General features: G+C 50.7%; 1 protein-coding gene across 2 annotated transcripts; it reads right to left on the bottom strand.

Annotated features, from left to right (window-relative positions):
* Positions 1-1,698: 1,698 nt before the first annotated feature.
* NECAP1 (NECAP endocytosis associated 1) lies at positions 1,699-20,609 on the bottom strand. 2 transcript variants are annotated; one of them, XM_060246167.1, is made up of 8 exons: positions 20,449-20,609; positions 18,650-18,750; positions 16,550-16,654; positions 15,794-15,875; positions 8,954-9,062; positions 8,622-8,811; positions 3,970-4,075; positions 1,699-3,626 (listed from the first exon to the last, which is right to left on the bottom strand). In XM_060246167.1, exons 1-8 carry the CDS (start codon positions 20,550-20,552, stop codon positions 3,578-3,580), a joined length of 846 nt encoding a protein of 281 aa, XP_060102150.1. In that variant the 5' UTR covers positions 20,553-20,609; the 3' UTR covers positions 1,699-3,577. The 2 variants fall into 2 exon arrangements, with proteins under 2 accessions (XP_060102150.1, XP_060102151.1); XM_060246168.1 differs by having other exon boundaries at positions 3,561-3,623; positions 20,449-20,573.
* Between the last annotated feature and the right edge of the window lie 6,576 nt (positions 20,610-27,185).

Genomic DNA, 27,185 nt, shown 5'->3' with positions numbered 1-27,185 from the left:
CACTTACCGTGAAGCTTCCTTCTCGGTGGACTGGCAGTGAGTCGGTCCGACTACTGGGTATAGGCTCCTCCTCCTCTTCACAGGGTCGGGTCTTCTAAATGATCCGAAGGGGGGGAGTGGCCTATACCTCCCAGCTCCCGCCAGGTGTATCCAAGCCACATCCCCCTAGGAATAAAAAAGTTCCACAACCTCCCCATTCACATACAGAGGCAGATGAACGAGGAAAACCGTTTATTACACTTCAACACCCCTAAAATAGGAGATTGAAGCAAAACGTTGCCAATACAGAAAAGCAACACCGCTCAGGAGAGGAACTGACGAGGCTCCAAGATCTAACTCCAAAACCCAGGAAGCCGCTCAACCTCTGACGGGCGGGCCGGACCGACCCACTACCAGTCCACCGAGAAGGAAGCTTCACGGTAAGTGACCAATCTTCCGTTCTCCGGTGGTCTGGACAGTGGGTCGGTCCGACTACTGGGACGTAACAAAGCTGAACATCCCCGGGCAGGACCGGCTTCCCTGTTTAGAGTGCATGCTGCAGCACACGCCTCCCAAAGGCCGCCTCCGCTGAAGCCCATTTATCCACCTTTTAGTGTCTGGTAAAGGTATGTACCGATCTCCAAGTTGCTGCCTTACACACAGCTTCTAATGATGGGAAAGACCGATACACAGCCGATGTTGCAGCACCCCTCAAAGAATGAGCCGTGATCCCATCTGGAGGGGTCTGACCTTGGGCCTTGTAGGCCAGATCAATACATTCCCGTAGCCATCTGCTAAGGGAAGAAGTGGAAACCTGCTGTCCCTGTGATTTTTTACTGAACGAAACAAACAGGGAATCAGACTTTCTCCACCCTTTGGTGCGCTCAATATAAAAACTCATGTTGTCCCCTAGGGCACTAAGTACTGTAATGAATGTCAATAAATCAAAAGTAGGCTTGTAACTTACAGATACACACCTGAACAGCAAGACTGCTACAGCACAGACATTGTCTCCAGTTTTTGATGCAATAATTCTGAGCAAGAGGTGTCAGTTATCAGAGACTGTTAAAGAAAATATTGCAAGCAGGTTAATGTTTAAGCATGTTTTCTTCTAAGAAAAAAAAATCTTTGTGTTTGTCTGTCCTTTATAAAGTTTCTATCTCTGCTACCTGGCATTGAACTCAGGGGACCCTCTAGGTTTGCAGAAAAATCCGGCTGTGGAAACCACAACCGTGGGGGATTTAAATTCCCCCTGAAATAAAATACCTCAGGGCCAGCACTGTCTGTGCTGGCAGCAGGCTGGCAGCTGCCCTGGGCCCGTCAGGGGAGGGAAGACTGTGCCGGCTCCCTTGGAGCTGCTCTGGGTGAGCAGCTGAGTAGCTATGGGGGGAGGGGGGGCAGCCTCAGAAAATGAGTGTGATGTGGCAGGGGGCAGAGAACGCGAGAGAGTGATAGGCAAGGGGGAAGAGGAGGGGGGACAGAATGCAGAAAGAGGCACAGAGGAAGGGGAGGAAACAAAGGGGGGGATGCCCCCTCTCCTCAACCTTCTTGTGGCTCCCCACTTGTTGTTTTCTAATGCTGTAGCCCTCGTTCCCTGGGCATCTCTCGCTCTCTTCTCTGATCAAACTGTCTTATTCTGTAATCCACCTTCGACTCTCAGCGAGAAAGACAAAAAATAAATCAGGTGAATAAATATGCATCAAGACTCATTACAGTACACAGTTTTATATCATTGATTTTAATAATTACCATTATTGAACAAGTACATCTTATGCTTTATATACATATAGATGAAATATTACTTTTTCAGTATCTGCCAGTACATAATATATTATCTTCTTAATTCTAGCTAAAAAAAACCCCGGAACACCAAAGGAGAGGCTCCTGGGTGATTCTGGAGAGACATTATCAGGTGTGTGTGTGTGGGGGGGGGGGGGTTGGGGGGTTTGGGACACAAAGCGGCTGAAATGACAGGACCTGCTGCTCTCAACACAGACGATGCTGGCAGATTCCAGTCCAGTCACCCTGGCCTGCCCGCTGTCGCCCGGCAAAGAGTCTGAGGAGGCAGGGAACCACCCGCGAGAGCCAAGAGTGAAGCAAAAATGACAGAAAGACGCAGACTGTTGTAGCAGCAGATAAGGTGGCAAGGAAGAGGAAGAGTGGAGGAAGGTGGTGAACAGCTTGGGATTTAAAGCATCAGCTTCCCTGGAAAGCAGAACTTGGTCCCTGTTTTCCACAGACAGAATAGGTAGATATCAGAGGTGAGCCCACAGCTTCACAGAGCATCTGCTGTCCTCCCTGACTGACGGCGCCAAGTTTCCCCTCTGCGGCTCTGGCTTCAGTAATACGCAGAAGGGCTCAACCGACAGCAGATTTTGTAAGTGTTCCAAAATCAACTGTCCCGCTTTCAAAAAGCACCAAGCCATGGATCAGAGGGGACCCAGCTGATATGATAGGTTAGTAATTACTGCTTAGGAGCATCACAGAAAACAAACACTGTACAGCGTACAAGTCTAGACCTCAGCAATAAAAATGGGTTTCTTGTGAGAACATCAAGCAAAGCTGGTTCTTTTTGCAACCATTTCCAGCCTTTAGAGTGCAAGGAAGGGGGGCAAATTCATACCTTCACAGCCACCTGAACACTTGGGGGGGGGGATACAGAAACTCTAAAGGTAATGGAGATTAAAGACCTTTGCAGAGTGTGATGTGAGAAAGAGACTGCCTAAAGTTACTCCATGATCCACTAATATTGCTTCGGGCAGTAGGAGTCTAAAGCCACCTTGTCTGGGTAGAGGGTCAAAGCAGGGTTGGCAGTTCCGCTGTCTGACCTGCAGAGGACTCTGCTGGCACAACCCGCAAGGGCGGAAGCAGGAAAACATCTTCCATGTTGGCGCAACTTGCAGGGGCCCACTTCTCCAAAGGATTTCCCGCTTCCAGATAGAAGTGACAGAATGGGGGGGGGGGGCTGCCCAGAAGGGTCAAGGCCCTCTCAGCCGTGGAAAGGAGAGCATGTCTGGGGAAGGCCTGAGCTTGGATGGTCCCTAGGAAGACCTTCCAGGAAAGCCGTCTGCCCCAGGGAGGAGGAAAAGGAAGGGTCACCACTCACCCAAGATGGCTTCCTGAACTTTCAGTTCAGCCCTGTTTTTAGAAACTAGTGGGGGTGGTTTTGGGGGGGGGGGGGTCAAGGTGTTCTGTACTCTTCAGTGCTAGCCAGCCTGCTCCTGCTAATGTGACTAGGATTGTAGGAGGGCTGGCCAAGAGGAAGGGAGCTCTGTGGTGCTCGGATTCTCCAGGCTCACAGCCTCAGCTTCTGTTCCTCAGCTTGAAGCTGCAGGGCAGGCAGCTAGAGCTCCCCTTCCCACCTCCACCCCCACCAGGCAGGTCTCCCTCCCCCCCCCCCGGGGGGGTTCACAGGTTCACTAGATGATCAAAACTATGAATGTGAAATGCAAATGGCCATGTTAAAAAAAGCAGGATTGTCCAAAACCACTTTTTCACTGAAGACCGAATGACAGCCGTTCACTCCTGTCACATACGGAGCTCCTGTGAGCCTCAGTCCCCAGTCCGTGGCCCCACCTAGGAAAGACGTCCCGGTCCTTCAGAACTGCACCCAACTGGAGGGCTGGGGAGACTGGCTGGGGATGCTGCTGAGAGAAAGGGAAGAAAGGAGAGCGTCAGCGGGAGCAGACACAGGCATTCCTCTGCAATCCTGGAATGTCTCCTCCCCCTTAAGACCTCCTTCCATGTGGCTTCTATTGGGAATCCCAACACTGAAAGAGGCAGAAAGAAACACAAACTTTTTTAGGGCTTTGGAATGGTTTACTAGAGGAGATACAGTTGTGCTGTTTTAAGACAAAATAAGCCTGTCTGGATTTTGGGGTGGGCTGGGGGGAGAGCTGAGGTAACCAGCAGATTTTTGTCCTGAACGGGATGGGCATGTCCTCCATGCTCCCCACGCCCCTAGTGGATCGACCTCTCAGAGATGGCTACCTGGCTGCAGCACTGAAGTCTCCCCAGAGGTCTGTGGTGGCTGGAGCTGCAGCGGGCCCTGGTGCCTTTGGGACAGGAGGAGGCAGGTCCAAGTCAAGCAAGATATCTGCAAGGAACAGAGGCACAAGTATGCTTGGTTAGACTTCTCTCCCCACAACACTTCCTTCCACAGAGCTCACAGCAGCAGAGATGGGTCTTCAGCACCTGCCTAAGTTCAATGCTGACGCTTCAGCCAGCGTCCCTCAACCATTCACAGGGCAGGGAACTGGAAGCTCTGCAGCAAAACAGGCTTCCTGTGGGAAGAGGAAAGCTGCCCAAAGTGGAGGCACTGGGGAAGGAAGGGAGGGAGGGGTTTGCTTCATGGTTCCACACCCAGTTTTTCTCTGCAACCATCTCCACAGGCCCTTCCTTATCTCTCCAGGGAGGCTTACCTAGATCTGCCCCCTCAAAGAGTCAGCCAAAGGGAACACGATGAACCTGAAACCTTCCTTCTGTTTTGGGAGAAGCTCCCTGTGGTCTTCCTGGCAGGCCCCAAACGAAGGCTCATTCTTGCTCGCTGCTGGGGGGTCCCTCTGCCAGGCACACCATTACTCCTATGATGACTTCAGCGCAGCCACCAGCTTCCCTCCCGCCTGCCCACATTTCATGACAGGGATCACCTGCGGCAGGATCTTCCGGGTCTTGCTTCCCATAGAGAACCACAAGAACAATAAGAGGAAACTGCAAATAATTGCAAATATGAAAACCAGAAAAGGTCGCGGTTATAAATTACTGGCAACGTATTCAAACTATAAAGGTGTATAATTCAAAAAGCCTTAAAAATACATTTAGCACAAAGCTGATAACATCAATTTACACAAGTGAATTCCTATGACATCAGATGTCAGATAGATGTTGGAAATGTAAAAAACATGAAGGTTCTTTTTACCATATGTGGTGGACTTGTGAAAGAGCAAAACAGTATTGGCAGATGATTCAACAAGAAATTTCTAGGATCTTGGGGTACGAATTCAAGAAAGTGCCAGAGATTTTTCTCTTGGGATTACAAATGGAAAAGTTTCCAAAAGATAGAACTATAATGTGGTATATGCTCTCAGCTGCTAGGACATTGTATGCGTAGTTGTGGAAGCAAGAAAAAATACCAGAAAAATGGAATTGGATAGTTAAAGTTATGACATGGAGTGAAATGGACAAATTAACAAGAACTTTAAGAGACTATGATTTGGAGGTTTTTAAGATGGAGTGGAAAAAATTTAGAAGATATGCAGAAAAAGAGTGGAAAGTAAAAGGACATTCGACAACTTTTGATAATGATTAATGTATTTTTCGGACCATAAGACGCACTTCCCTCCCAAAAAAAGTGTGGGGGGCGAAGTGCATGCGTCTTATGGAGCGAATACTAAAAAAGGAGATGAGGCGGGGGGAGGGGCCTGCAGCCCCCGGGAGACAAACGCCAGGATCGCTCCCTCCGCCCCCACCGCAAACCCAGCACTTCGCAGGCGCCGGCGTGCTTCCCCCACGCCTGTGTGCCTGGCTGGGAGACAAGCGGCGAGACTGCTCCCTCCGCCCCCACTGCAAATCCAGCATTTCGCAGGCGCTGGCGTGCTTCCCCCGCGCCTGCGTGCCTGGCTCTGGCTGTGTGGCCCCCAGCCGAGGCGACCCGAAGGCTGCAATGGCGCCCGCATCACCGAAGATGGCCATTTTCGCACGTAAACGAAGGTGTATCTTATGGTCCGGTGCGTCTAGTGGTCTGAAAAATACGGTAAGTCTTAGAAGAAAGAAGAATATTAATTTTTGGTTTTAGTAGTTAAGTGTATCTTTAAATGTTAGTAGTTTTTGATAATGATTAAGATTAAGTTTTAGAAGAAGATAAGAGTATAAATACTGGTTCTTGATTAGATTAGAGTACCTTTAAAGATTATTATTTTGAATTATTATCATCAGCGGGAGCCAAGTAACGGGGGAAGGGTAATTAGAAAGTAATATAGGGGATGGTGGTGAAAATGATTAAGGATGTAGAAATAGAAATTGTTACCTTATGTTACCAATGTTTATAATTAAGACTGGGGGGGAGGAAAAAGGGGAATGTAAGGGGAAGGCATTAAGTGATTATTAATATTTTATTAGTATTAGATATAACTGCCATATGTTACCAATAAAAATTGTTTTAGCAAAAAATACATTTAGCACAAAGCTGATAACATCAATTTACACAAGTGAATTCCTATGACATCAAACTGACTCGGCAAAAACCCGGCAAACTCGAATCATCAAGATATATTAAATTCCACCACAGTCATCTCCACACTTTATGAGGCAATCATAATGCCATTTTTCATTTTTTTTATAAACAATTTTTATTAGTAACATATGGTAGCAAAACTATATCTACAACTTATAAAAACTTAAAGAAAAAGAAAAAAATTTTCTACCCCATATCTTACTTTTCCCCCACCCCTTCCCCCCGTTACTTGACCCCCGCCAGTGTTATTTACTTAAAGGAAACAAATATTAAAGGTACCCTTAACTATTAAAAACCCCCCAAAATTATATTCTTATTTTAAAAAACTTATTCATTACCAAAAATTGTCCAATGTCCTTTTATTTTCCACTCTTTTTCTACATATCTTCTGAACTTCTTCCACTCCAACTTAAAAAGTTCCAAATCATAGTCTCTTAATTTTCTTGTTAGTTTCTCCATTTCACTCCATGACATAACTTTTGTAATCCAATCCCATTTCTCTGGTATTTTTTCTTGCTTCCACAGCTGCGCATACAATGTCCTAGCAGCTGAGAGCAAGTACCATATTAAAGTTCTGTCTTCTTTTGGAAATTTTTCCATTTGTAATCCCAGCAAAAAAATCTCTGCCACTTTATTGAATTCATATCCCAAAATCTTAGAAATCTCTTGCTGAATCATTTGCCAAAACATTTTAGCCCTTTCACAAGTCCACCACATATGGTAGAAAGAACCTTCGTGCTTTTTACATTTCCAACACCTATTGGCATCTTGTTGTTCATCTTTGCTAATTTTTTTGGAGTCATATACCATTTTTCAGAGACTGTCAGTGGTGCAAGAGCTAAACCCCAATTCCATGAGATGATCGCGGGGCCGCGCGCTGAAGCCGGCCATTTCAATCTTGACTCAGAATGTTGAATGTATTGATTAATGAATATATGAAATACTGCAAGACCCCATTTTGAACATCTGATGAAGCCATTCAGTGCGAAACGGCCGGCTCCAGAGTGCGGCCTCACGATCGTCTCATGGAATTGAGGTTTAGCTCCTGCACCACTGACAAGCCCTGAAAAATGGCATTATGATTGCCTCATAATGTGTGGAAATGATTGTGGTGGAATTTGATATATCTTGGCCTGATGATTTGAGTTTGCCGGGTTTTTGCCGAGTCAATTTTAAGTCATAGGAATTCACTTGTGTAAATTGATGTTATCAGCTTTGTGCTAAATGTATTTTTTTGAATTATACACCTTAATAGTTTGAATACATTGCCAGTAATTTACAAACACGACTTTTTTCTGGTTTTCATATTTCCCATCGGGAACCAGCAGAGCAGCTGCTCCTTCCTCTGCCAACTGAATCCTTTTCTGAAAAGGGTGCCAGGGTGATTATTTTACCCTTCCTCTTATAATGCCAGGCCTTTATCAAAGTTATGGGTTGCTGATTTAACCAGTGACCATTTTCTGCTGTGTCAGTCAGGAAAATCATACAACCACCAAGACTCTGAGACGCTCCAAAGCCAGTTCCCTCTGCAGAAGAAACCAACCAAAACCTTTGCTGGACTCCTGGGCTCAACTTCTGGCCTTCTGTCCAGCTGCCCCTTCTGGAGTCCTCAGGTGCCTCTGGGGATGGTGGCAGTTCCAGCCCAGCTGTTTCCAGGCTGGTCACACTGACCCCGATGGATTCTCTTGGGCAGGCCTCACCTCTCACAGCCTTCCTGGGCCTCACTCCACCACCTGCCTCCCCACCACATGGGGCCAGAACTCCAACGATGCCCCCAAGACATCACTGGGCCTGGAATTCCTGCCCCTCCCGCCTCAGTCACTGCCAACTGCTTCAAGAGAGCGTGAGAACAACGGCCGTCCCACTCTTGGCCCCACTTCTATAAGCACTGCTACTTCTCCTGACGAGGCTTGGACTTGCCCTATCTTCTTGGTATCACAGTTACTCAAAATATTTATAGCTTTTGTCTCTTAGAAAAAATCAGTCAAGGTAAAAAAGTAAAGGTCAAGGTTGCCCTCTGTGCAAGCACTGAGTTGCTACTGACTCATGGGGTGACGTCAATCACATTTTCTTAGCAGACTTTCATGGGGTGGTTTGCCACTGCCTTGCCCAGTCATCTACACTTTCCACCCGCAGCAAGCTGGGTACTCATTTTACCGACCTCGGAAGGATGGAAGGCTGAGTCAACCTCGAGCCGGCTACCGGAACCAGCTTCTGCCGGGATCGAACTCAGGTCACGAGCAGAGCTTGGACTGCAGTACTGCAGCTGACCACTCTAAGCCACGGGGCTCTTTCCCAGTCAAGGTAGCTGACAGTAAAGTAAAAAGTGCCCGACAGCCAAAAGCTCAGCCACGTCTGCCGCAGCCCTCCCCCAAAGGGCCTCTGGAGCGACTCTGCAAGCGGCGCTTACCTGTGTTGCCCCCGCCATGGCTGAATTTCTGCACGGGGGGTGGGGTGACATGATTGGCAATGGCCGTCAGGGGAGGAGGCGGGACAGCAGGGAGGGCAGCTTTGCCTCCAGGCGGTGGGGGGAGCAGGCTTGGGCCCCCCGATCCAGCTGGACGTGGCTTGCTTCCCCCACTTTTCTTGGTTGGCATGTTCTGGAAAGAGAAGCAGACCATCAAGGGGAATCCTCCCCAAAAAGACCAAAAAAAGAGGGGGGGGAATCCCCGACTCTCAAAGTTAGATATCTCAACAGAATGCACTCTGCATGTCCGGAGTCGAGAACTATGAGATCCTCACCCCAATATTCAATTTAATGGTCTGCCCTTCCTTAAAGCCCAGGTCCAACTTGGGCCGGCTGTCAATTTCCTGGGACTCCTTGGAGATTTCGGTCTCTTGTTTCACCCACCTAGATGATAGAGAGAGAGGAAAGAGAAGCATACGGACAACACCTGCACCAGGCAGCAACACGACTAACTGCAGGAGGCACGAAGGGCACAAGAAACAGCTCAACAGGGATTTCCTAGCAAGCACTCGGATATTCTTTCCATGATCCTGGAGACAGGAAAGCCCAGAACTTACCAATACGCTCCTCAACTCTGCCTCCTGCCTGTCGTCTCCCGGGAAGCGCAAAGGAGGGCTGCAGGAGGCCCCGGGAGGGAAGGCAATGGGGGACACGGAGAGGGCGTGCAGATCAGCTGCTGTCCTGGGACCAGAGGTGTCAAACTCATTTGCTACAAGGGATGGATCTGACATAAATGTCACTTTTGGGGGCCGGGCCACGCGTGTCATGAAATGTAGTAACAGGTACCAGACATAAAAACTTCATGAAGGACTCAGGCAAAACCAATCAACAATACTGCTTTTTATTCAAGATACAAACAAAAGCAATTGATTTAGTGGGGAATCAACACAAAAACCAACTAACTGTTTTATTATATGCTAGACTAGTTTTTTTTCTTCCAAGGGATACCATGCCCCCCCCAGCAATTTCCTTTCATTTCTTTACAGCTTCGACCACACACACCTGACTGTGTGCACCTGCACGCCCCCCCCCCCCCCCGCATCACTTGCTCCAGAGCCAGAGAAGAGCCCTGGACCGGCAGGCCCCATGGTTGACACCCCTGGTCTAGATGGCAAAGAGCTTCCCAGAGGAAGTTGGAGGGGCAAATGGAACCACAAACATGAACGGCAGGAGTGGATGCCTGTGACATGTATGTTCAAGCCCAGGAATTTAGCATAATCCCAGGCCAATGAGATCGCCACACAACTTTTTGCAAAGAGCACAGCTTGGAGTTCGCTCTGTTGTTCCATGCTCCTCCCACGTGGTCGGAGACAGAACTATCTGCAACTTGGCTTTATAATTGCCATGCACTGAACAATGATCTAGATACAATTACTGATATCATGAAGGCGGTGCTTCAACTCCTGGAAGCTGGACAGGGAAGCAAGAGAGCCAAAGAGACCTCCTGGTCCAAGGGGCTTGTATAGAGAAGAACATTATCATTCAGTTGACAGCTACAATTGATGCAGAAGAGATTCAAGTCGAAGAGCAAAAGCTGGAACTGAACTTTGAGTTCCAAAGCAGCTCTCAGCCAGCACGGCAAACAGACTGTCCCAAGAGCGGCAGCCAGGCAGGGACCACAACAGTGCAGCGCCCTGCCCCCGGCACACGTCAAGCAGAGGGTCAAAGGCTTCCACCCACACGCAATGCACTAGAGTTTCCAATGCATACTGTGAGGGCCTAATGATATAACATCGTTTCCATTCAAAAGTAACACCAGGCCAGGGTTTCACTGAACTAAGGTTCGATTACACACTCCACTAAGTATAATTAATTAGAGTGCAGCAAACCAGGATCTGAAATGGAGACATGAAGCCGGTTTATGAAGCATCATTGGTCTTAACTATGGTTTCACACCATGTACAAGGGTGGAATGGCGGCTTAGTCTTGAATCTGCTTCCCTTCGTTGCTGTGCAGGCGTCCCTCTGATAGAGGCACCTGGCAGGAGCAGCCAAAAAGAAAACCCTCTCACCTGTCCTCCCCTCTTATTTGCCTCCTCAACCACACCTGTGTGGCCTGGCCTGCTGCCAAAGATGCTGGAGGGAAGTTCCCCAGCCCTGCAAGCCACCAGCCAATGGGAGGGGGGGACTCCCAGAGGATTCCCTTGAGTGAGGTCCTGGCAGAGCACCCGCATCTCTGGGGGGGGAACCATCTGCTAAGAGGAATCAGGACACAGAGTCCAACTGCAAGATGAAGAGTAGCCTCAGTTAACACAAGCCAAGGTTTCATGCTACACTTGAGCCAAGGCAAGGTCCAGTTTCTTTAAAGAATTATACAGTTGAAAGCCAACAGCAGAAGCCAGGGAGTCTCTCCAAAAAGAAGTAGAAGAAGATGCTCTCAGTGCCTTGCTGGCTACTCCCCTCAAGCTCCAGTGCTCTGGAATAAGCGGAGCTGGTGCACGAGGCTCTCCAGGAAACCCTCAAGGCAGGGCGAGGCCCAGACCTGCCTTCTCTCACGCAAACGACTGAGCATCAAGCCCTCCGGCTCAGCCACCCTTCCTCTCTTCCCTCAAGACTTCCCGGCTGGGGAAGTCGGATCAACCATATGATGCTTTGACATCAAGTGCTTCAAAAACTGCCTGCTAACCTGGATTCTAAAACACATTGTAATCCCAGTGGATGGGATACAAACCAATCTCAATCTGTTTAAATGTCTGAAATGAGATGTCCCGTTAAATTGTGGTTGCACCAAAGACTTCCCAAACCAGACATTATCACTGTGGGAGTACACAAGCCTGAAAGACTTCAAGCTAACTCACAAATGAATTGTGGCTCGCTTGTGACAGCTCAGTCTTCTAGGGATGTGGTGCAGATCCTAAACAGCTGCCTGGCTGCTGTGTTACAAGGGAGCACATGGAAACTAAACCCTGAGAAGACCGAGGCCATGCTGGTTGGGCAGGTGGAGGTCTTGCAGGGCATTCTGCTCCCTGCTTTTGGCAGAGTTCAGCTGACGCAGTGAAAAGCCATGCTGGATCTAGCCAGTGTTCCCTCTAAGCTGTGGAGTCTTGTGACCAAAAACTCTGCTTTGTGCGCTTCTGGCATTAAAGTGGGGAGCAAATGATGTGGCTACTGCATCAATGAGTTTGGTCTGGGGCCCTCCTTTCTGAGCCAAGACAAAAATGTGTGAGCCAGAGGCTAAAAACCTGTGAGCTTGCTCACACTGACTCAGATTAGAGTGAACACTGGAGCCAACACTGTTTCTGGAGAAGCAAGTTAAAGGAGCTGCCCGGCAGGTTTTCTTCCAACTCCGCCTCTCTCCTAAGACGGCCCCTTCCCCTCGAGATGGCTTACTGGGTCACCTGGATCCCTGCCCCAGTCCCATCAGGGCCAGACTACTGCATTGCCCTGGCCATGGGTCTCCCCTCAAAAGCAGTCTGGAATTTCCAGCTGGTGCAGAATGCTGCAGCTCAACTCTTATTGGGAGCCAGATGGAGCAGGCCTCTTCCTCCCCTTCTGCAGTGACTCCACCTGACTGCCCATCAGTTACTGGGCTTGGTTTAAGGTACTGGCTCTCCCATACGAAGCCCTCATATATCTGCAAGCCCTCTTCTCTCCCTGTGCTCCACCAGGACAGCTTCCTCCCTCTGAACAGGGTCTTCTGCAGGCGCCAAAATCAACAACTGCCCCTTCCGGTGCTTTCTCCATTGCGCACCCCCCCCCTTGTGGAACAGACTGCCCAAAGAGGTCAGGAACGCCCCCACCCCACCCTCCTGGCCTTCTGCAAACTATGCAAGACTGAAGTATTCCAGAGGGCTGTTCCGTGCAGGGAAGAGGGTGGCACTGGACAAAATGTGCACTGCAGCCATTTACCAGGACAAACTGTTAGGGCCTGTGGCCACTACTGCTCTCCATCACTTACTGTAGGCAAGAGACTGATGTCATTCTGTACCCTTAAGGTGGCATGCCAGTACTTGTGCCAGGCTTCAGTTCTTTCTGGTGGCTCCGTAACTATACAAGCTATTGTTCATTTACTGTCCCACTTTGTTGACTGCCCTGGCTCACTCCAGCCTCTCTGCCTCGAGCCCCTGTGGAAAAGGCGGACTAGAAATAACATACATTAAAAAAAAAAAGCAGTGCAAAAGTTCTAGTCCCGAGTGGGCTTCACAAACCAGCGTCTCCAAATCAGGCAAACTGTCAACTGCAGGCTGCTATCTACAGAAATGGTGCCGGGGATTTCCCTGTAGGCTCTTGTGTTCAGGGCACCAGACCAAGTGAGCATCAGCCATGCAGACGCAGCATATTAAAGCAACGAGGCAGTACTTTGGCTCCCTGCCATTCAATCCAAGCCCTGTTCTGAAACAAGGGCGGCAACCTTCCCCAGATGCAGAGAAACAACTGCAGAGGGGTTGAGCAGCTGCTGCACAGTCTTACAGCGGATGTGCTCGGGTGTTTGAGCCACATGTGACCACGCGGGAGGAGGTGGCCTGTGCTGAAGAGGCTTCTGCCTCAGCTTCCCCAGGCAAGAATCCAGACAGAGAGTGAGGGAAACGCATGCAGAGATCTTCCAGCTGACAGTTCTGCCGCTTCCCAGAGGGCTGGCCGGCTGTGGGGGTGGGGGGTGTAGGACCAGGGAAGAGTCCACCACCAGGGCAGAGAAAAACGGCCGCTTTCTGTTCAGGTGCTGGAGGGCAGCTTAGAGAAGCCGGGGCTGACCTGGGGTCCCAATTCCGCTTCAAGAAGAAGGAAGGAGAATGCCAGGAAACCTGAACAGGCAGCAACTGGACTTGCTTGTTTAGATTCCTCTTTTTATAACTTTACTCCTTAATGTCATATTTTGCAACCAGCGCTTAAGTTCTCCCGACGCCCTTGGGGATTTTTGCATGTTGCTTGACCCCTAATTCTTTCTGTCACTTAGTAAATTCCTGCTTTTCTTCCCATCCCCGAGTGATGAATCATCTGAGATGGCAGACTGAGGAAACGTGGGCCTTGTGTTGCTGCGGCCTCTTCAGAGCTGCTACCCGATGCAGTGGGTGTGTGTGTGTGGCTGCCTGCATGCACAAACACCCTTCCCGGGGGGGGGAGGGAGAAAAACTAAGGCACCCCCCCACCTCTGCTCTTGCAATGAGAACCAGGTTTACCATCCCTGGAGCTTGGAGGGCGTCGCAAGATGGATATTGGATAAAATACTCGGGAATATTACAAATCATTCCAAAGACCTTTTGGATTAACACATCCGGGAACCCCTTTGACTCTGAGAACACACACAAAATACTGTTGCCAGTGAGGCCTTTAGAAAACTAGCAGATTACCCTGCATGAGTTATCAAAAGAAGATGTTCCAATTCATCTTTCACTGCCTTGTGTGTTGTAGGTGAGATTCCACCAGGCCCTGGGAAAATCAACACTCTGAAATCTGGGGCATCAAGTACCTGGGATTATGCACGTACTCAGTCATTCTACAGATTTCAATGCATCCACACTCAAAGGCAGCATTGAGGAAAGCTGCCAGCATTTAATCCTTCGCAGTCTTCAGAAATTACCACATCAGGCACTTTGTAGCGAAGAGAGCCAGAATAGCCGAATTGGTTGCTCTGTTGCTATTCATGGGTCTTACCAATTGCCTTGATCCAGCCTTTGCTATATTTATTCCTCAGCCATTTATGCATTCCAACTCTAATTAGCCCTCCTTACGCTTTCCCTGTATGTGACTGTCGGTGACTTCTGCCCCAGCATATCTGAAGAAGTGGGCAGGCTGCACACAAAAGCTTCTTATACCCAGAATTGAATCTGCTTGGTCTTCAAGGTCCCCGGCTGGACTCAGATTTTGCTCTGCAGCTTCAGACCGACGTGACAACCCACCTGAAGCCAGGATGGGGTCACACTGCTTAAGAGTCATCAACTTTACATGGGAAATGAGGAGACAGGCAAGAAGAAACTATGGAAAGAATCACTGTAGACAACTGGAAAAAGTACTCCCTTGTCATGGGCCAGCCAACTGCCACTTCCCCTCTTCCTCCTCGGAATCTGAAGAATTGGACCCCGCAATGACAGAAATCCCAACTGAGCAACTGGATCTAGCAGCAGACCTAACAGGGGAAGCATCGGGAAGGGAGAACACTTCCCAGTCATAGTCAGGCGGCTCGAGATGCCACAGAGGCCGGCTTCCCCACCAGCCTCTCCTGAGCCAGCAGAGAGGAGGAGGAGAAGGAGGAGGAGAGAGGGCTTGGTGGCTCAAGAGAGACCAAGGAGAGCCCACTTGGTTGCTCAACAAGGGTCAGCATTAGTTCCTGGAGTGGAGTCTTTGCAGGACCAGGGCTGACAAGCTGACAGGGAAACAGGCAAAGACCCACACCTGCAGGAAGGTTAACACAGCTGTAAGGAGCGACACCTGGCCTCAGAGGATGAGTCCGCAGAAGATGCAGATAAAAGGAGCAGGCTGATCAAGGTTTAGTGTGGAAGTGACCTTGCTTGTGATCTCTTTGTGCACTGGCCTGTTTGGCAAAGAGAGCTCTGCCCTGACCCTGCTGCCTTGTGCCCTGCTTGCTCCTGAAGCCTGGGGCCCAGACCCCGTATCCTGCTCCCGTTCCCAAGCCTCAACGCTGGATCCCTGCCCCCTTGACCCTTGGCCTCTGACTCTGGACTGGCTTGTAGACCTTGCTCTTGTCATTGTGTATTCCAGAAACCCTGGGTACAGCAACAGTGCCAGGCTTACCCTGAATGAAACATCATCAAAACAAAATTACTGGAAATTAAGCTCTCTATAGTATGCCCTTCTGACTGAAAAAAGGATTCCTGGAGGTGCTCCCCTTCTTCCTCAGAGGTTCTAGCTAATCCCCCTCCCTTCCTGCCTGGCAGGGAAAGGAGCCACAGCTCAGCCAGAAAAGGAGGAAATGGGAGCCACACCCAGGTCTGAAGCTACAACTCAGCTGCAGAGCACGTGCTCTGATGGCGGAAGCTCAGGCCCTCTCAGTGGCTGCCCTCAGCAGGGCTGGAAAAGAGGCTCTGCCTTCCTGCTCCAAGAGGGGATCCAGATCAGAGAAGGGTTAGAGGGATCCCTGGTCTGACTCCACAGAAAGCACTTGCAGTAAGAGGAGGGAAAACAATCTTAGGCAAGTATAGAAGCGGAGAGGAAACTTACTTGAAATGATCCTGCAGAGAAACGTTGAAGTCGAAGGCATCACCCCGGTCTCCAAAGCCTATGCCAATGAATGCACTGCGCCCTGGAAATGTCAGTGGAACAGCCATTCAGTAGAAGTACTGGTGGTGACAAAGACTTTAGCAGCATACCCCACCACCAGGCCTGGGGAAACCTCTGGTAAACACGGCCAGCATCAACTGTGTCCACATTCAGAGCTATGCCTTCAAGAGGAAGCCACCCGCCTTGCCTTAGTTTACAGCCTTTTCATCCCAAATGTTTAACCTCTTAGACTTTAGTACATTCGCTTCATCTCTTCCTTAACAGCAAAACCTTTACATCAACAGTGGGAGGCAGATGGCTGCTTAAAGAAAGATGGCATTTGTGTGACTTGTGGCATCCTGCACTACTCGCAACATGACCTGATTCTAGGACTCTTCCGCACCGCAGCGCTAGGCAGTGCCTGCTGAGGCTACATCAGCAACTGCGTCTTTTAACATGAGTTTTAAGCACGTCTTTTAATGTGGTTGAGTTCAGTCCCAACGCAAAATAACGGTGAAGAGCCCTGCCCGACACTCAGGGATTGTTTCCAGGCATGGCAGCTAGTGAAAGAGAAGCACTACTGGGAAGGTGTGTGTGTGTGCACACAGTCTCCCCGAGTCCTGCTTCCAGCCCCTCTTGTCAGCCAAATCCTTGCGAAGGTGGCTAAGAGCAGCCCTGCTCCAGTTCAGGGGAGGAGAAGAAATTCTGCCTGCTCACCGTTCCCATCCTGAATCCGGATGACAAAGTACCGGCTGGAATCCGTCACCGTCTCCACAGCAATGCCCGGATACTGATCGATCGGGGCCTGAGCAAAAAGTTCCCCTGAGGAGAGCATCACATTTTCAGAACAGGAAGACAGCAGCAGAGTAGCGCAAAAACATTGGATCCCTTTCATTGCGGCCACCAAATGACATTAAAACATCTTTTGTGTCCTTTGGTTTGGCTTCAGTAAAAGGTATGGCATGATTCTGTTTCTTTTTTCTAGACTTTGTACGGACTAACAAGGCTGTTTTACAACATTTTCTCACCATTTCACAAATCAAAACAGTTGTACAGAATGTGAATTAACAACCCAGTGATCTGAACTTGTATTGCTAAACCTTAGCTCATGAGGACAAACAGAGCATTCAGCATAAATATCAGAAAAAACTCTATTGCCAAGCTACCAGTGAAGAAGAAGAATTGCAGATTTATACCCCGCCCTTCTCTCTGAATCAGAGACTCAGAGCGGCTTACAATCTCCTATATCTTCTCCCCCCCACAACAGACACCCTGTGAGGTGAGTGGGGCTGGAGAGGGCTCTCACAGCAGCTGCCCTTTCAAGGACAACCTCTGCCAGAGCTATGGCTGACCCAAGGCCATCCCAGCAGGTGCAAGTGGAGGAGTGGGGAATCAAACCCGGTTCTCCCAGATAAGAGTCCGCACACTTAACCACTACACCAAACTGGCTCTGACATGAGGTGACTACAGGGCTTGCTACTCCCCCCCCCCCGCTTTTCTGGCCACAAGCCCCACTGAACTCTGCAGGCTGTTCTTCTGGGCCAAAGGCTGCAGAGCACCTCCCTCACAGGAAAGAGCCCCCTTGCGAGCCACGTGAGAGGCAAAGGAGACGTTCCCCATTCCCCAGCGGTGCTCTCTCTCCAGGGCGGGTGGGCGGACACGAGCACACCCTGCTTGTCGCCTGACCTGGCATCACACAGTGTGCTTCCCTGGGCCACACGAACGGCAGCAACTGCTGTGGAGAACCCTGTCCTACGATGAGGCACATGTGAGCACAGCGAGAAAAGGATGCCCACAAGGAATTGGCCAGAAGTCAAAGAAATCCACCGTGGCCTCCAGCTGGAGCAACCGAAACCGCCATCTTCTTCAGCACCGAGCACGAAAAAGACAGCAAAGACAGGGGAGGGAGGGACACGCAGCCACTTCCGTGACACCTCCAGGTGTGTGACCAGCCTCGTCCAAAAGACAACCTCTATACTAGAGTCAGAGTATTACAGTTAGCCATACTGCAATGTGTGTTTCATTTCATTACTTGTACATGAATGCATATGCACTAGCCAGGAGAGAGTGATTCATAGAACAACAACAATAATCATGAGCCACTTGTTCGTGTACTGTCAGAAGTATGTATTCTAAAAACATGACTGTAGCAACGTTTTCCAATAATCAAATTAGTTCACACAAATTTCTTGCGAACATATTTTATATGTCATTTTCATGAGGACCTTTCATACAAAACTTCTACAATGAACACGCTGCCAACCCGCATTCTCTGCAGTAGCGGATGATAACCCGTCACTTTCAAAAGTGTTAGTTGGTACAAGACTAAGCACCAGAATTCCTGCGTCAGTTTAGTTCCTCTCTGAATGGGAGCCGACCAAAGAGGCAGCTCTGTGCTAATGCCACTTAACATTAAAAGATTCAGCACCTCCTGCAAAGATGGAAGGGGGAACAACTCAGTCTTAATTATCATTTCACACTGTTGTGCATTACATGTAACTCCATCCGCTCTTTGACGATCGGAACTGAGCACAGCACGAATGCTTATGTGACTGCGTATTACTTGACGGCTCGCACACAAAGTTGCCAGTTAGGGTTTAATGGCAGCAGTAACTGAAGGTATCACCATCAAGTGGGCATCCTGGCACACCAACAGAAAGGGCAGGATTATAGTCACACCTCCCCAAAAGCATGAAGTTCTGCCACAAGCCAAGCAAAGCTGGACGGATCCCTGTGCTTTCGGCTGCACCCCCAAGGAAGCTCTGGGCAAATGCCTCTGAAGGGTCACTCGCTGCCTGATCTCCTGCAGGGCCTCACCTGAAACTTTGTCCTCCAGTTTGATATATGCAATTTTGCCCTTGGAGGTGATGCGGAGTCGTCCAGTCCAATCTGGCTGATCCAGTTTCCAGTCAGAAGCTCTGCAAGGGGAAACAAATGGACAGGTGTTTAGTGATAAGAAAGCCCCTCTCCGCTTGCTGTCCTGTCAGATCTCCAAATAGCCTTGCTGATTCACCACAACCCTAGGACACAACAGGTTTAGCGAAAGGCCGAGGCTCAGAGAGGTGCTTCTCTGCAGAGGGTGCGTTTAGGGAAGGTCAAAACAACTGCGGAATGGACTCTCCTACCTCACTGGCTTTTACAGACAGGAACCAAACCTGGGACGCTGGCTGAACTGTTGGGGTTGCCTAGCAAAAGCCACTGAGGGCATCTGTTTATTAAAGATACAGACCCCCCGATATATAAATATTTTTAAAGATTTCAGATTTTTCTGCAAACCTGAGACATTTTTCAAGTTGTAGAAACATCTGTCTTGTCTGTTCACAACTCCAGTCTCTGGCTTTGTATCCTCAGATTTAGTCAGGCTGTGAATTAGAATATACTCAGGGCTTTTTTGGTAGAAAAAGACCAGCAGGAACTCATTTGCATATTAGGCCACACCCCCTAATGCCAAGCCAGATGGAACTGCGTTCCTGCTAAAAAAACCCCAACAACTCTGTACTCATTGTGTCTGTCCCTTACCTGGAAGCAGCCATAGCCTTTGCTGGCTTCCTTCTCTCCTTTCTGCCCAGCAGCCAGCCTCCCTTTAGCTGCATGGCTTCAGCTCATTTTGTCCAGCATCCCCCTCCCCGCACTATTTCCTCTTCCCTCATCCTAGCAGCTCCCATGTCTTAGCTTACAGAATTCTCTTCCCCTCAGAACAACCCTGCAAGTTAAGTTAGGCTGAAAATCCATAACTGGCCCCAGGTCACCCAGTGAGTTTCCACAGGTGAATGGGGATCTGAGGACCCAGTCTGAAATGCCAACCACTATGAACATGTGGACATATGAAGCTGCCTTCTACTGAATCAGACCCTGGGTCCATCAAAGTCAGTATTGTCTTCTCAGACTGGCAGCGGCTCTCCAGGGCCTCAAGCTGAGGTTTTGCACACCTATTTGCCTGGACCCTTTTTTGGAGATGCCGGGGATTGAACCTGGGACCTTCTGCTTCCCAAGCAGATGCTCTACCACTGAGCCACCGTCCCTCCCTGAAGAGAGCCAGTTTGGTGTAGTGGTTAAGCATGTGGACTCTTATCTGGGAGAGCTGGGTTGGGTTCCCCACTCCTCCACTTGCAGCTGCTGGAATGGCCTTGGGTCAGCCATAGCTCTGGCAGAGGTTGTCCTTGAAAGGGCAGCTGCTGTGAGAGCCCTCTCAGCCCCACCCACCTCACAGGGTGTCTGCTGTGGGGGAGGAAGGGAAAGGAGCCTGTGAGCCGCTCTGAGACTCCAAACCCAGCATCATCTGTCAATATCAGCTGCAGAGCAGAAGCCAGCAGCCAGGCCTGGGCGAGTCATGCAGTTCAGGTGTTCTCAAGCCGCGTCCAGCGAATCTTTTCCTGGCAGGAGCCAAGGCCGGGATGCCGGCTAGCAGAGGTCCCCAAGGGCAGCTGTTCATTAAACCATTCCGGCTCTAAACTCCCGAAGATGCAGCCTCAGGAGCCCCGACTGCCGGGCTCAGGAGCCCAGAGGGGCGAGTGCTGGAAAACAAGCTCAGCTGCATCCGCGCCCCCTCCCCCCCCTCCTCTCCCCCGCCCTCCCGCCCGGGAGCAGCAGCACCAGCCCCCCCTCCTCCTCCTCACCGGTAGCCGCGGTTGGAGGCCCGCGGCGGGATGCGGAAGACGCTGACGTCGGGCTTGACGCACAGCACCGACTCGTACTCCACCTCGCCCCCCGCCGCCATCATCGTCGCCGCCGCCCCGGGCCCCGCACGCACGCCCGCCCGCCACACCGCAGGAGGAGGAGGAGCGGAAGGAAGAGGAGGGGGAGGAGCCTAAGGGCCGGGCGCGCTTCCGGGCAGCCGCGGCGTCGAAGGCGGGGGGCGCCATCTTGAGGCCGGGCCGGTCCTGCGCTTGCGAGGCGCCCTCGTGACGTCACGGGCGAGGGATTGTGGAGCCGGAGGAGCCGCGCAGCCGCAGTCCTGCTCCTGTGCGCGCTCGGGGGGGAGGGAGGGCGGGGGCGTGGCCTGGCACTCCCCCCCCCCCCCCCGCTGCTGGGCCCTCCTCCTCCTCCGGGTTGGGGGGGGACGGGATGCGCGCGCCTCCCTCAGTCCTCCCCCCCCCCATCTCTCCCTGGGCACGTGGGGCCCCAGAGGCCTTCTAAGGGCCGCACCCTCCATCCCACGGGAAGCTCCCCGGTCAGCCGCAGAGGGGGCCTGGTAGCTCCTCCATTTCAGTGGCCTGACTTGGTGCCTGGCAACATGGGCTACTCAGCGAGGCATATGGGATCACCCCAAACTCTGGGCAGCTGGTGCCAGCTTCGGGGGCACGCTGGGAGTTGAGGCCCCACGCCAGCACAGAACCTTCAACCAGCTCTGGTTGTGCCACCCCGCCACGGCCTACGATCCCTCCGCCCTCATCACAACCCCCCCATGGGGGGTTTATAATTAATAATGGCTTCAGAATTAAGTATTTTAGCTAATTAATTTATAAGGGAGATCGTGGGTTGGGTTTAAATTTGGTTGGTTAACTTTTAGAATTGGCAGGTTGGTAAATGAAGGGAATTGACTGGCAAGGGCAGAGAGGATTGGGGAGTTAATAAATTGTAGGGTGCGAGTTGTGCTTTCTGCATTGGCTCCAGCTGAAGTAGAGACCAGTGGGAGATGACAGGCCTGGGGATTCCAGTACTCCTGGGGAGGGGAAAGTATGACAGAATAGACAACGATATAAGGGATGGAGACCAACACCAGGTAGTGCTCGACCACCTTCCAGTCTGTGTCCCATCCTGACGGTGACAGGTAGTGGGGCCAGGTTGAATTACTCACCTCCATCATTGGTGTTAGGCAATGCCAGGTCCATAAATAATAAGACCTCCGTCCTCCAAGAGTTTCTGCTCGAGCAGGACGTGGACCTGGCTTGCGTGACTGAGACCTGGGTGCGTCAGGAAGACACAGTGGCCCTCTCCCAAATGGTTCCCCCAGGTTACTCAGTCTTTTACCAATCACGGACTAGCGGGTGGGAGGGAGGGGTGGCTCTATTCATATGAGGGCCTACTCCTTTAGGGCTCTCCCTGCCCTGGAGATCAATGGTATTGAATATGCTGGTCTGGCGTGGGACGTTGGGGAGGGGTTGGTGATTTGGCTGGTATACCATCCACCTAACGCACCAGCCAGTGACTTACCATCCCTGATCGAGCCCATAACAGGCTGAGCATTGGAGTACCCAAGACTTGTGATCCTGGGTGACTCCAATGTCCATGCTGCTGGCGCGGCCTCTAGACAGGCGATGGACCTAGTGTCATCCATGGCGACACGGACTCTCCCAATTTGTTACATCGCCCACTCACCAGGCAGGGCACCTTTGCGGCCGGGGTTATGGTGGACGATATAACTGTGGAGGCGGTGCCATGGTCGGAGCACTTTGCCCTTAAGGCTCGTGTGGATGCTCCACTCCAAACCTGTTTGGGCAGTGAGCTTATTTTGGCTCGCCTGCAGAGTCCGATGGACCCTGAGCAGATCCAAATGGCTCTACAGGATCCCTGGCCCCTGGCGATTCTCTCGATGATCTGGTTGACTCCTGGCATGGCCGCCTCTCCAGAGTCATTGATGAGATTGCGCCTCGACGCCCTCTGCGCCCCTGTGTTATGCTGGCCCCATGGTATACCCCGGAGTTGCGACAGCTGAAACAAGGACTCAGACGGTTAGAGAGGCTATGGCGGCATACTCGAGACGAAGCGACTAGAACATCTTATAGAGAGTTTATGAGGTTCTATGAGATGGCAGTCAAAGCCACAAAGAAGACTTACTTTGCGGCCAAGATCACGTCTGCAAATTTGCGCCTGGCGCAATTGTTTAGGACGATTCAGAATCTTACAACACTGCCGCAAGGCAGGCTGAATGCTAAAGAATTAGAGATAGGCTGTGAGGCTTTTGTGAAATTTTTTGCAGACAAGGTCACGTCACTCCGCCATGACCTCCCCGCCACATTGGATACAGTATGCGAACTCGAGGCCCCGTGCCTGTCTTCTGGTTCAATCCAGGATCGCTTCGACACACCCAGCTTGGAGAAACTTGACAGAATCCTCTCTACTGTACGCCCAACAACTTGTGATCTGGACCCGTGCCCCTCCTGGCTAATTAAAGAGCTTAGGTGACCTATACGGGACATCATAAATAGATCCCTCTCGGAGGGTCTTTTTCCAACGCCTCTTAAAGAGGCTGTGGTCCGCCCTCTCATGAAAAAGGTTACATCAGATCCGACTAAATTGGCACATTACCAGCCGGTCTCAAATTTTCCCTTTTTGGGCAAAATTATTGAGAGGGCAGTGGCGTTACAATTGCAGAGTTTTCTGGATGATGCTTCCATCCTAGATCCCCACCAGTCCGGCTTCCGCCCAGGCCATGGAACGGAGTCAGTGCTGGTCGCCCTGGTGGATGATCTCCAGCGGCATCTGGATTGAGGTGGTTTGGCAGTGCTGTTGTTGTTAGACCTATCGGCTGCGTTCAATACGATCAACCATCAGTTACTGACCCACTGCCTCGCCGACGCAGGGATTCAGGGGCTGGCCATGCAATGGCTTTCCTCTTTTCTTGATGGTGGGGACAAACAGTGATGATTGGGGGAGAACTGTCCCAGAGGCACCCACTTAATTGTGGTGTGCCTCGGGGTGGTCCTCCCCCCGATGTTGTTCAACATCTACATGCGCCCCCTTGCCCAGATTGCCTGGAGGTATGGGTTGGGTTGCCACTAGTATGCTGATGACACCCAGCTCTATCTCTATCGGCCTGGCGATGTCACAGAAAATCTGGACCTGGCGCTGCAAGCCATGGCAGGTTGGCTCAGGCTGAGTAGGTTGAAGTTGAATCCAGCAAAGACAAGAGGTCCTTTGCCTGAGCCGTGGCAGCCTAGGAAGGGAAATCCCCCTACCAGAAAAGGCGTGCAAGGTCAAGAGCCTGGGGGTGCTACTGGAGCCTTCCTTGCCAATGGAGGCCCAGATAGCAGCCACTGCTAAATCCTTTTTTCATCTTAGGCGGGCGAGGCAGTTGGCTCCCTTCCTGGAGCATGATGACCTGGCAACAGTGATCCATGCAACGAGGTTAGACTACTGTAATGCCCTCTACATGGGGCTGCCCCTGTGCCGAACCCAGAAACTGCAACTACTGCAGAACGCGGCAGCCAGACTTATTGGGACTCCCTAAGTGGAAGCACATACAGGTGAGGCTGCAGGAACTGCATTGGCTGCCAATTGTGTACCGGATTCGTTACAAGGTGCTGGTTATTTCCTTTAAAGCCCTATATGGCCAAGGACCTGCCTACCTTAGGGACCGTCTCTCCCCATATGTTTCCCTGAGGGTACTGGCTCGCAAAATCTACTGACAATCCCGAGGCCAAACTGAAAGTTTACGAGAGAAAGGGCCTTCTCGATTACAGCTCCCACTGTTGTCCCCACCCCACAAACACCAAGAATACAGAGCATCCCTGCCCCAGACAGAGTTCCAACGATAAGCTGTGGCTAATAGCCACTGATGGACCTCTGCGTATGCTTATCCAATCCCCTCTTGAAGCTGTCTTCTATTGTGTCTTCCCTTACTCGCCTTTTTTCTAGGCTAAACAGCCCTAAGTGTTTTAACCAATCCTCATAGGGCAGCTGCTATACCCCCCTGACAATTTTGGTTGCTCTTTTCTGCATCTTTTCAAGCTCTACAATATCCTTTTCCACTATGGTGACCAGAACTGCACAGCATTCCAAGTGTAGTCTCACCATAGTCTGGTGGCAAAAGTTGTTTTCTCTATTCTTTTTCTAATTATGGCCTGTAATTTCCCAGATTCCCCAGATCCTTTTTTTAAAAAATGGGCATTTCATTGGCCAGTCTCCAGTCCTCAATACAGAGGGTGACCTTGGACACGTTACATGTTAGAAGATCAGCAATTTCACATTTCAGTTCTTTAAGAACTTTAATATACCATCTGGGTCTGGGGATGTGTTATCAGTTATCAGTTCTAGAACTTTTGCCCGTTTCACTACTATTTACCTAAGCTCCACATCCTTCTTGCCTGAAAATGTCCATTCAGAAACAGGAATTTGTTTTACATCTTCAGCACTTGACGGAGGAGGAGAATTCATTCAGCTTCTCAACAATTGTGTGTCTGTAAAGTCCTGTCAAGTTATAGCTGACTTATGGCAACTCCAGCAAGGGGCTTTCAAGACATGTGAGAAGCAGAGGTGGTTCGCCATGGCCTTCCTCTGCAGAGTCCTCCTTGGTGGGCTCCCTTCCAAGGACCATTCCCTCCAAAAAGCCCAGGCAGCCCCTTGCCAGCCTCTCCCCACCCCTTCCACCTCAGGATAGCTACGTGAGGGAGGCAGAGCCGTAAAAGCCGTTCATCCAGTCCAGAATCTTCCTGGGAACATTTTGGCAGAGAGGCCCTGCCCCCAGTTCCCCTCCAACCCAACCTTCCGTTCTCTGGGGGCTCCCTGCGTGTTGCCAGGACTGCCAAACGTTAGGAAACGGCAGCCAGTCACACAAACTTCAGGTGCAGACGGGGGCTAAAGATGCGAGGAGGGGCTGCTGTGGGGCAAGGTGGCTTGTGATCCAAGGCAGCTCTGTGGCACAGATGGGAGCGCCTGGCATACCTGCTGTTTAAACTACTCTATGGAGAAGTATCACAAGACGCCATTATGCTAAGCAAAAGCAGAATGTCCGGAGCCCGCCCAAGGTGCACCCCCTTCACCTCAGTCAGCCACTGCATTTGCACCCTTTCTCGACACTTCTTGTCTGCCGGTCAAAGCCAGTTAGCAAATGGCCATGTTGCGTGCTCGCCCACCCTTTGCCCCTAGGATGCCCTTTCTGAACATGATGTCTGCCTTAGACTCCTCCCGCTGAGGCCCACGGACCATTCCTACGGAAGTGCCCATCTGCGGCTAAGGGCTGCTGCTAGCACTGGACCTGGAAGACGAGTGTGCCGGAAAAGTTATGACATGGAGTGAAATGGACAAATTAACAAGAACATTGAGACTATGATTTAGAAGTTTTTAAGATGGAATGGAAAGAGTTTAGAAGATATGTAGAAAAAGAGTGGGGGGAAAAAAGGACATTGGACAACTTTTGATAATGATTAAGTTTTAGAAGAAGAAGAATATAAGCTTTTAATAGTTAAGGGTACCTTTAAATATTAGCATTTTAAGTAAATAACACCGGCGGGGGGTCAAGTAATGGGGGGAGGGGTGGGTAAAAAGTAATATATAGGGTAGATAAAAGAAGTTGTTAGGATTTAAGAAATAATTTTGTTACCATCTGTTACCAATAAATTGTGTTTTAACCAGAAGATGAGGGCCCCCACAAAGGTGATCCTGGTTTTAACTCAAGTCCTGGATTCCTGAACGGCAGAATTCCCAGCTGCCCTGGCTGCAACGAGGAGACCTCTCCCTTCCCCTCCGTCCCATCTCCACCTGGGGCCTGATGTAGGCAGTGTTGGGACTGGGGAGCCCCACCTGCCCATCTCCTGCCAGCCATGAAGCTCCAGCCCTGGCCAAAGTGGGCTCTTCTTCGGGCACAAAATGCTGGGAGTCTTCACAGTGCCACAAGACTCGTCTTGCTTTCCACCTCCCAGGGTTGCCGTGGAATTCAAGTGGGAGAACTCTCCAAGGCCCAGGTGCCCCGTGAGAAGCAAAGAGGGACGGCTGCGGCTGATGGATGAAGCAGATTCCTCAGGACACAGGCTGCAGGGAGAAGCGCCTCCGGAGGGGCCCAAGAGGAGCAAGTCCGTGCTCTCGAGAGGAGGCAAATGATGGTTTGCTTTTCTCATTTTGCACTCTTTATTCCACAGCTGTTGGACTAATTTTTTTTTTATGATGCATAATTTTATACCGATTTTTGCGAGTCGTGAGAAACTCAAGCCCTGCCCCAGACATGGTCAAGAACTGCCTTTCCAGCCACCTTGTGAGGTTGAGATCCCACCCTGTGCTTCTCCACCCACTTTCTCTGCAGTTCTCACAGGCGGGGGGGGGGGGGGGGGAAGAGAGATGCTCAGAAACATTTAACCCCGTGCTGACCTCCTAACGTGCAGGCGGCTCTGCCATCTCCTGCCTCGCTTCTTGCGGAGGCGCAGCACCGGCAAGACCCACCGGCTGGAAGCCCAGCAGAGCAGCTCTGCAGGGGCAGCTGGCCCTCCAATCCCAGGAGGAAACGTTGCCCAAGAAATTAAGATGCACTCCACAAGTTACCAGAAACAAACTCAACAGTGGCACCGAAAGGTTAAACATTCACTTTTTTTATTAAGAAAGCATGCACAAAAATAAATTTGTGAGGCCACATCTCTCTCCTATCTCCTTGACATAAAAGCATTGTGGGCGGCACTGCAAGAGGTGGGCAGGCGAGGGACTC

Source organism: Heteronotia binoei, chromosome 9, assembly GCF_032191835.1.
Source record: "Heteronotia binoei isolate CCM8104 ecotype False Entrance Well chromosome 9, APGP_CSIRO_Hbin_v1, whole genome shotgun sequence".
NCBI lineage: Eukaryota > Metazoa > Chordata > Lepidosauria > Squamata > Gekkonidae > Heteronotia > Heteronotia binoei.
Note: the sequence above shows the minus strand (reverse complement) of the source record. Positions and strands in the feature narration are given on the sequence as shown.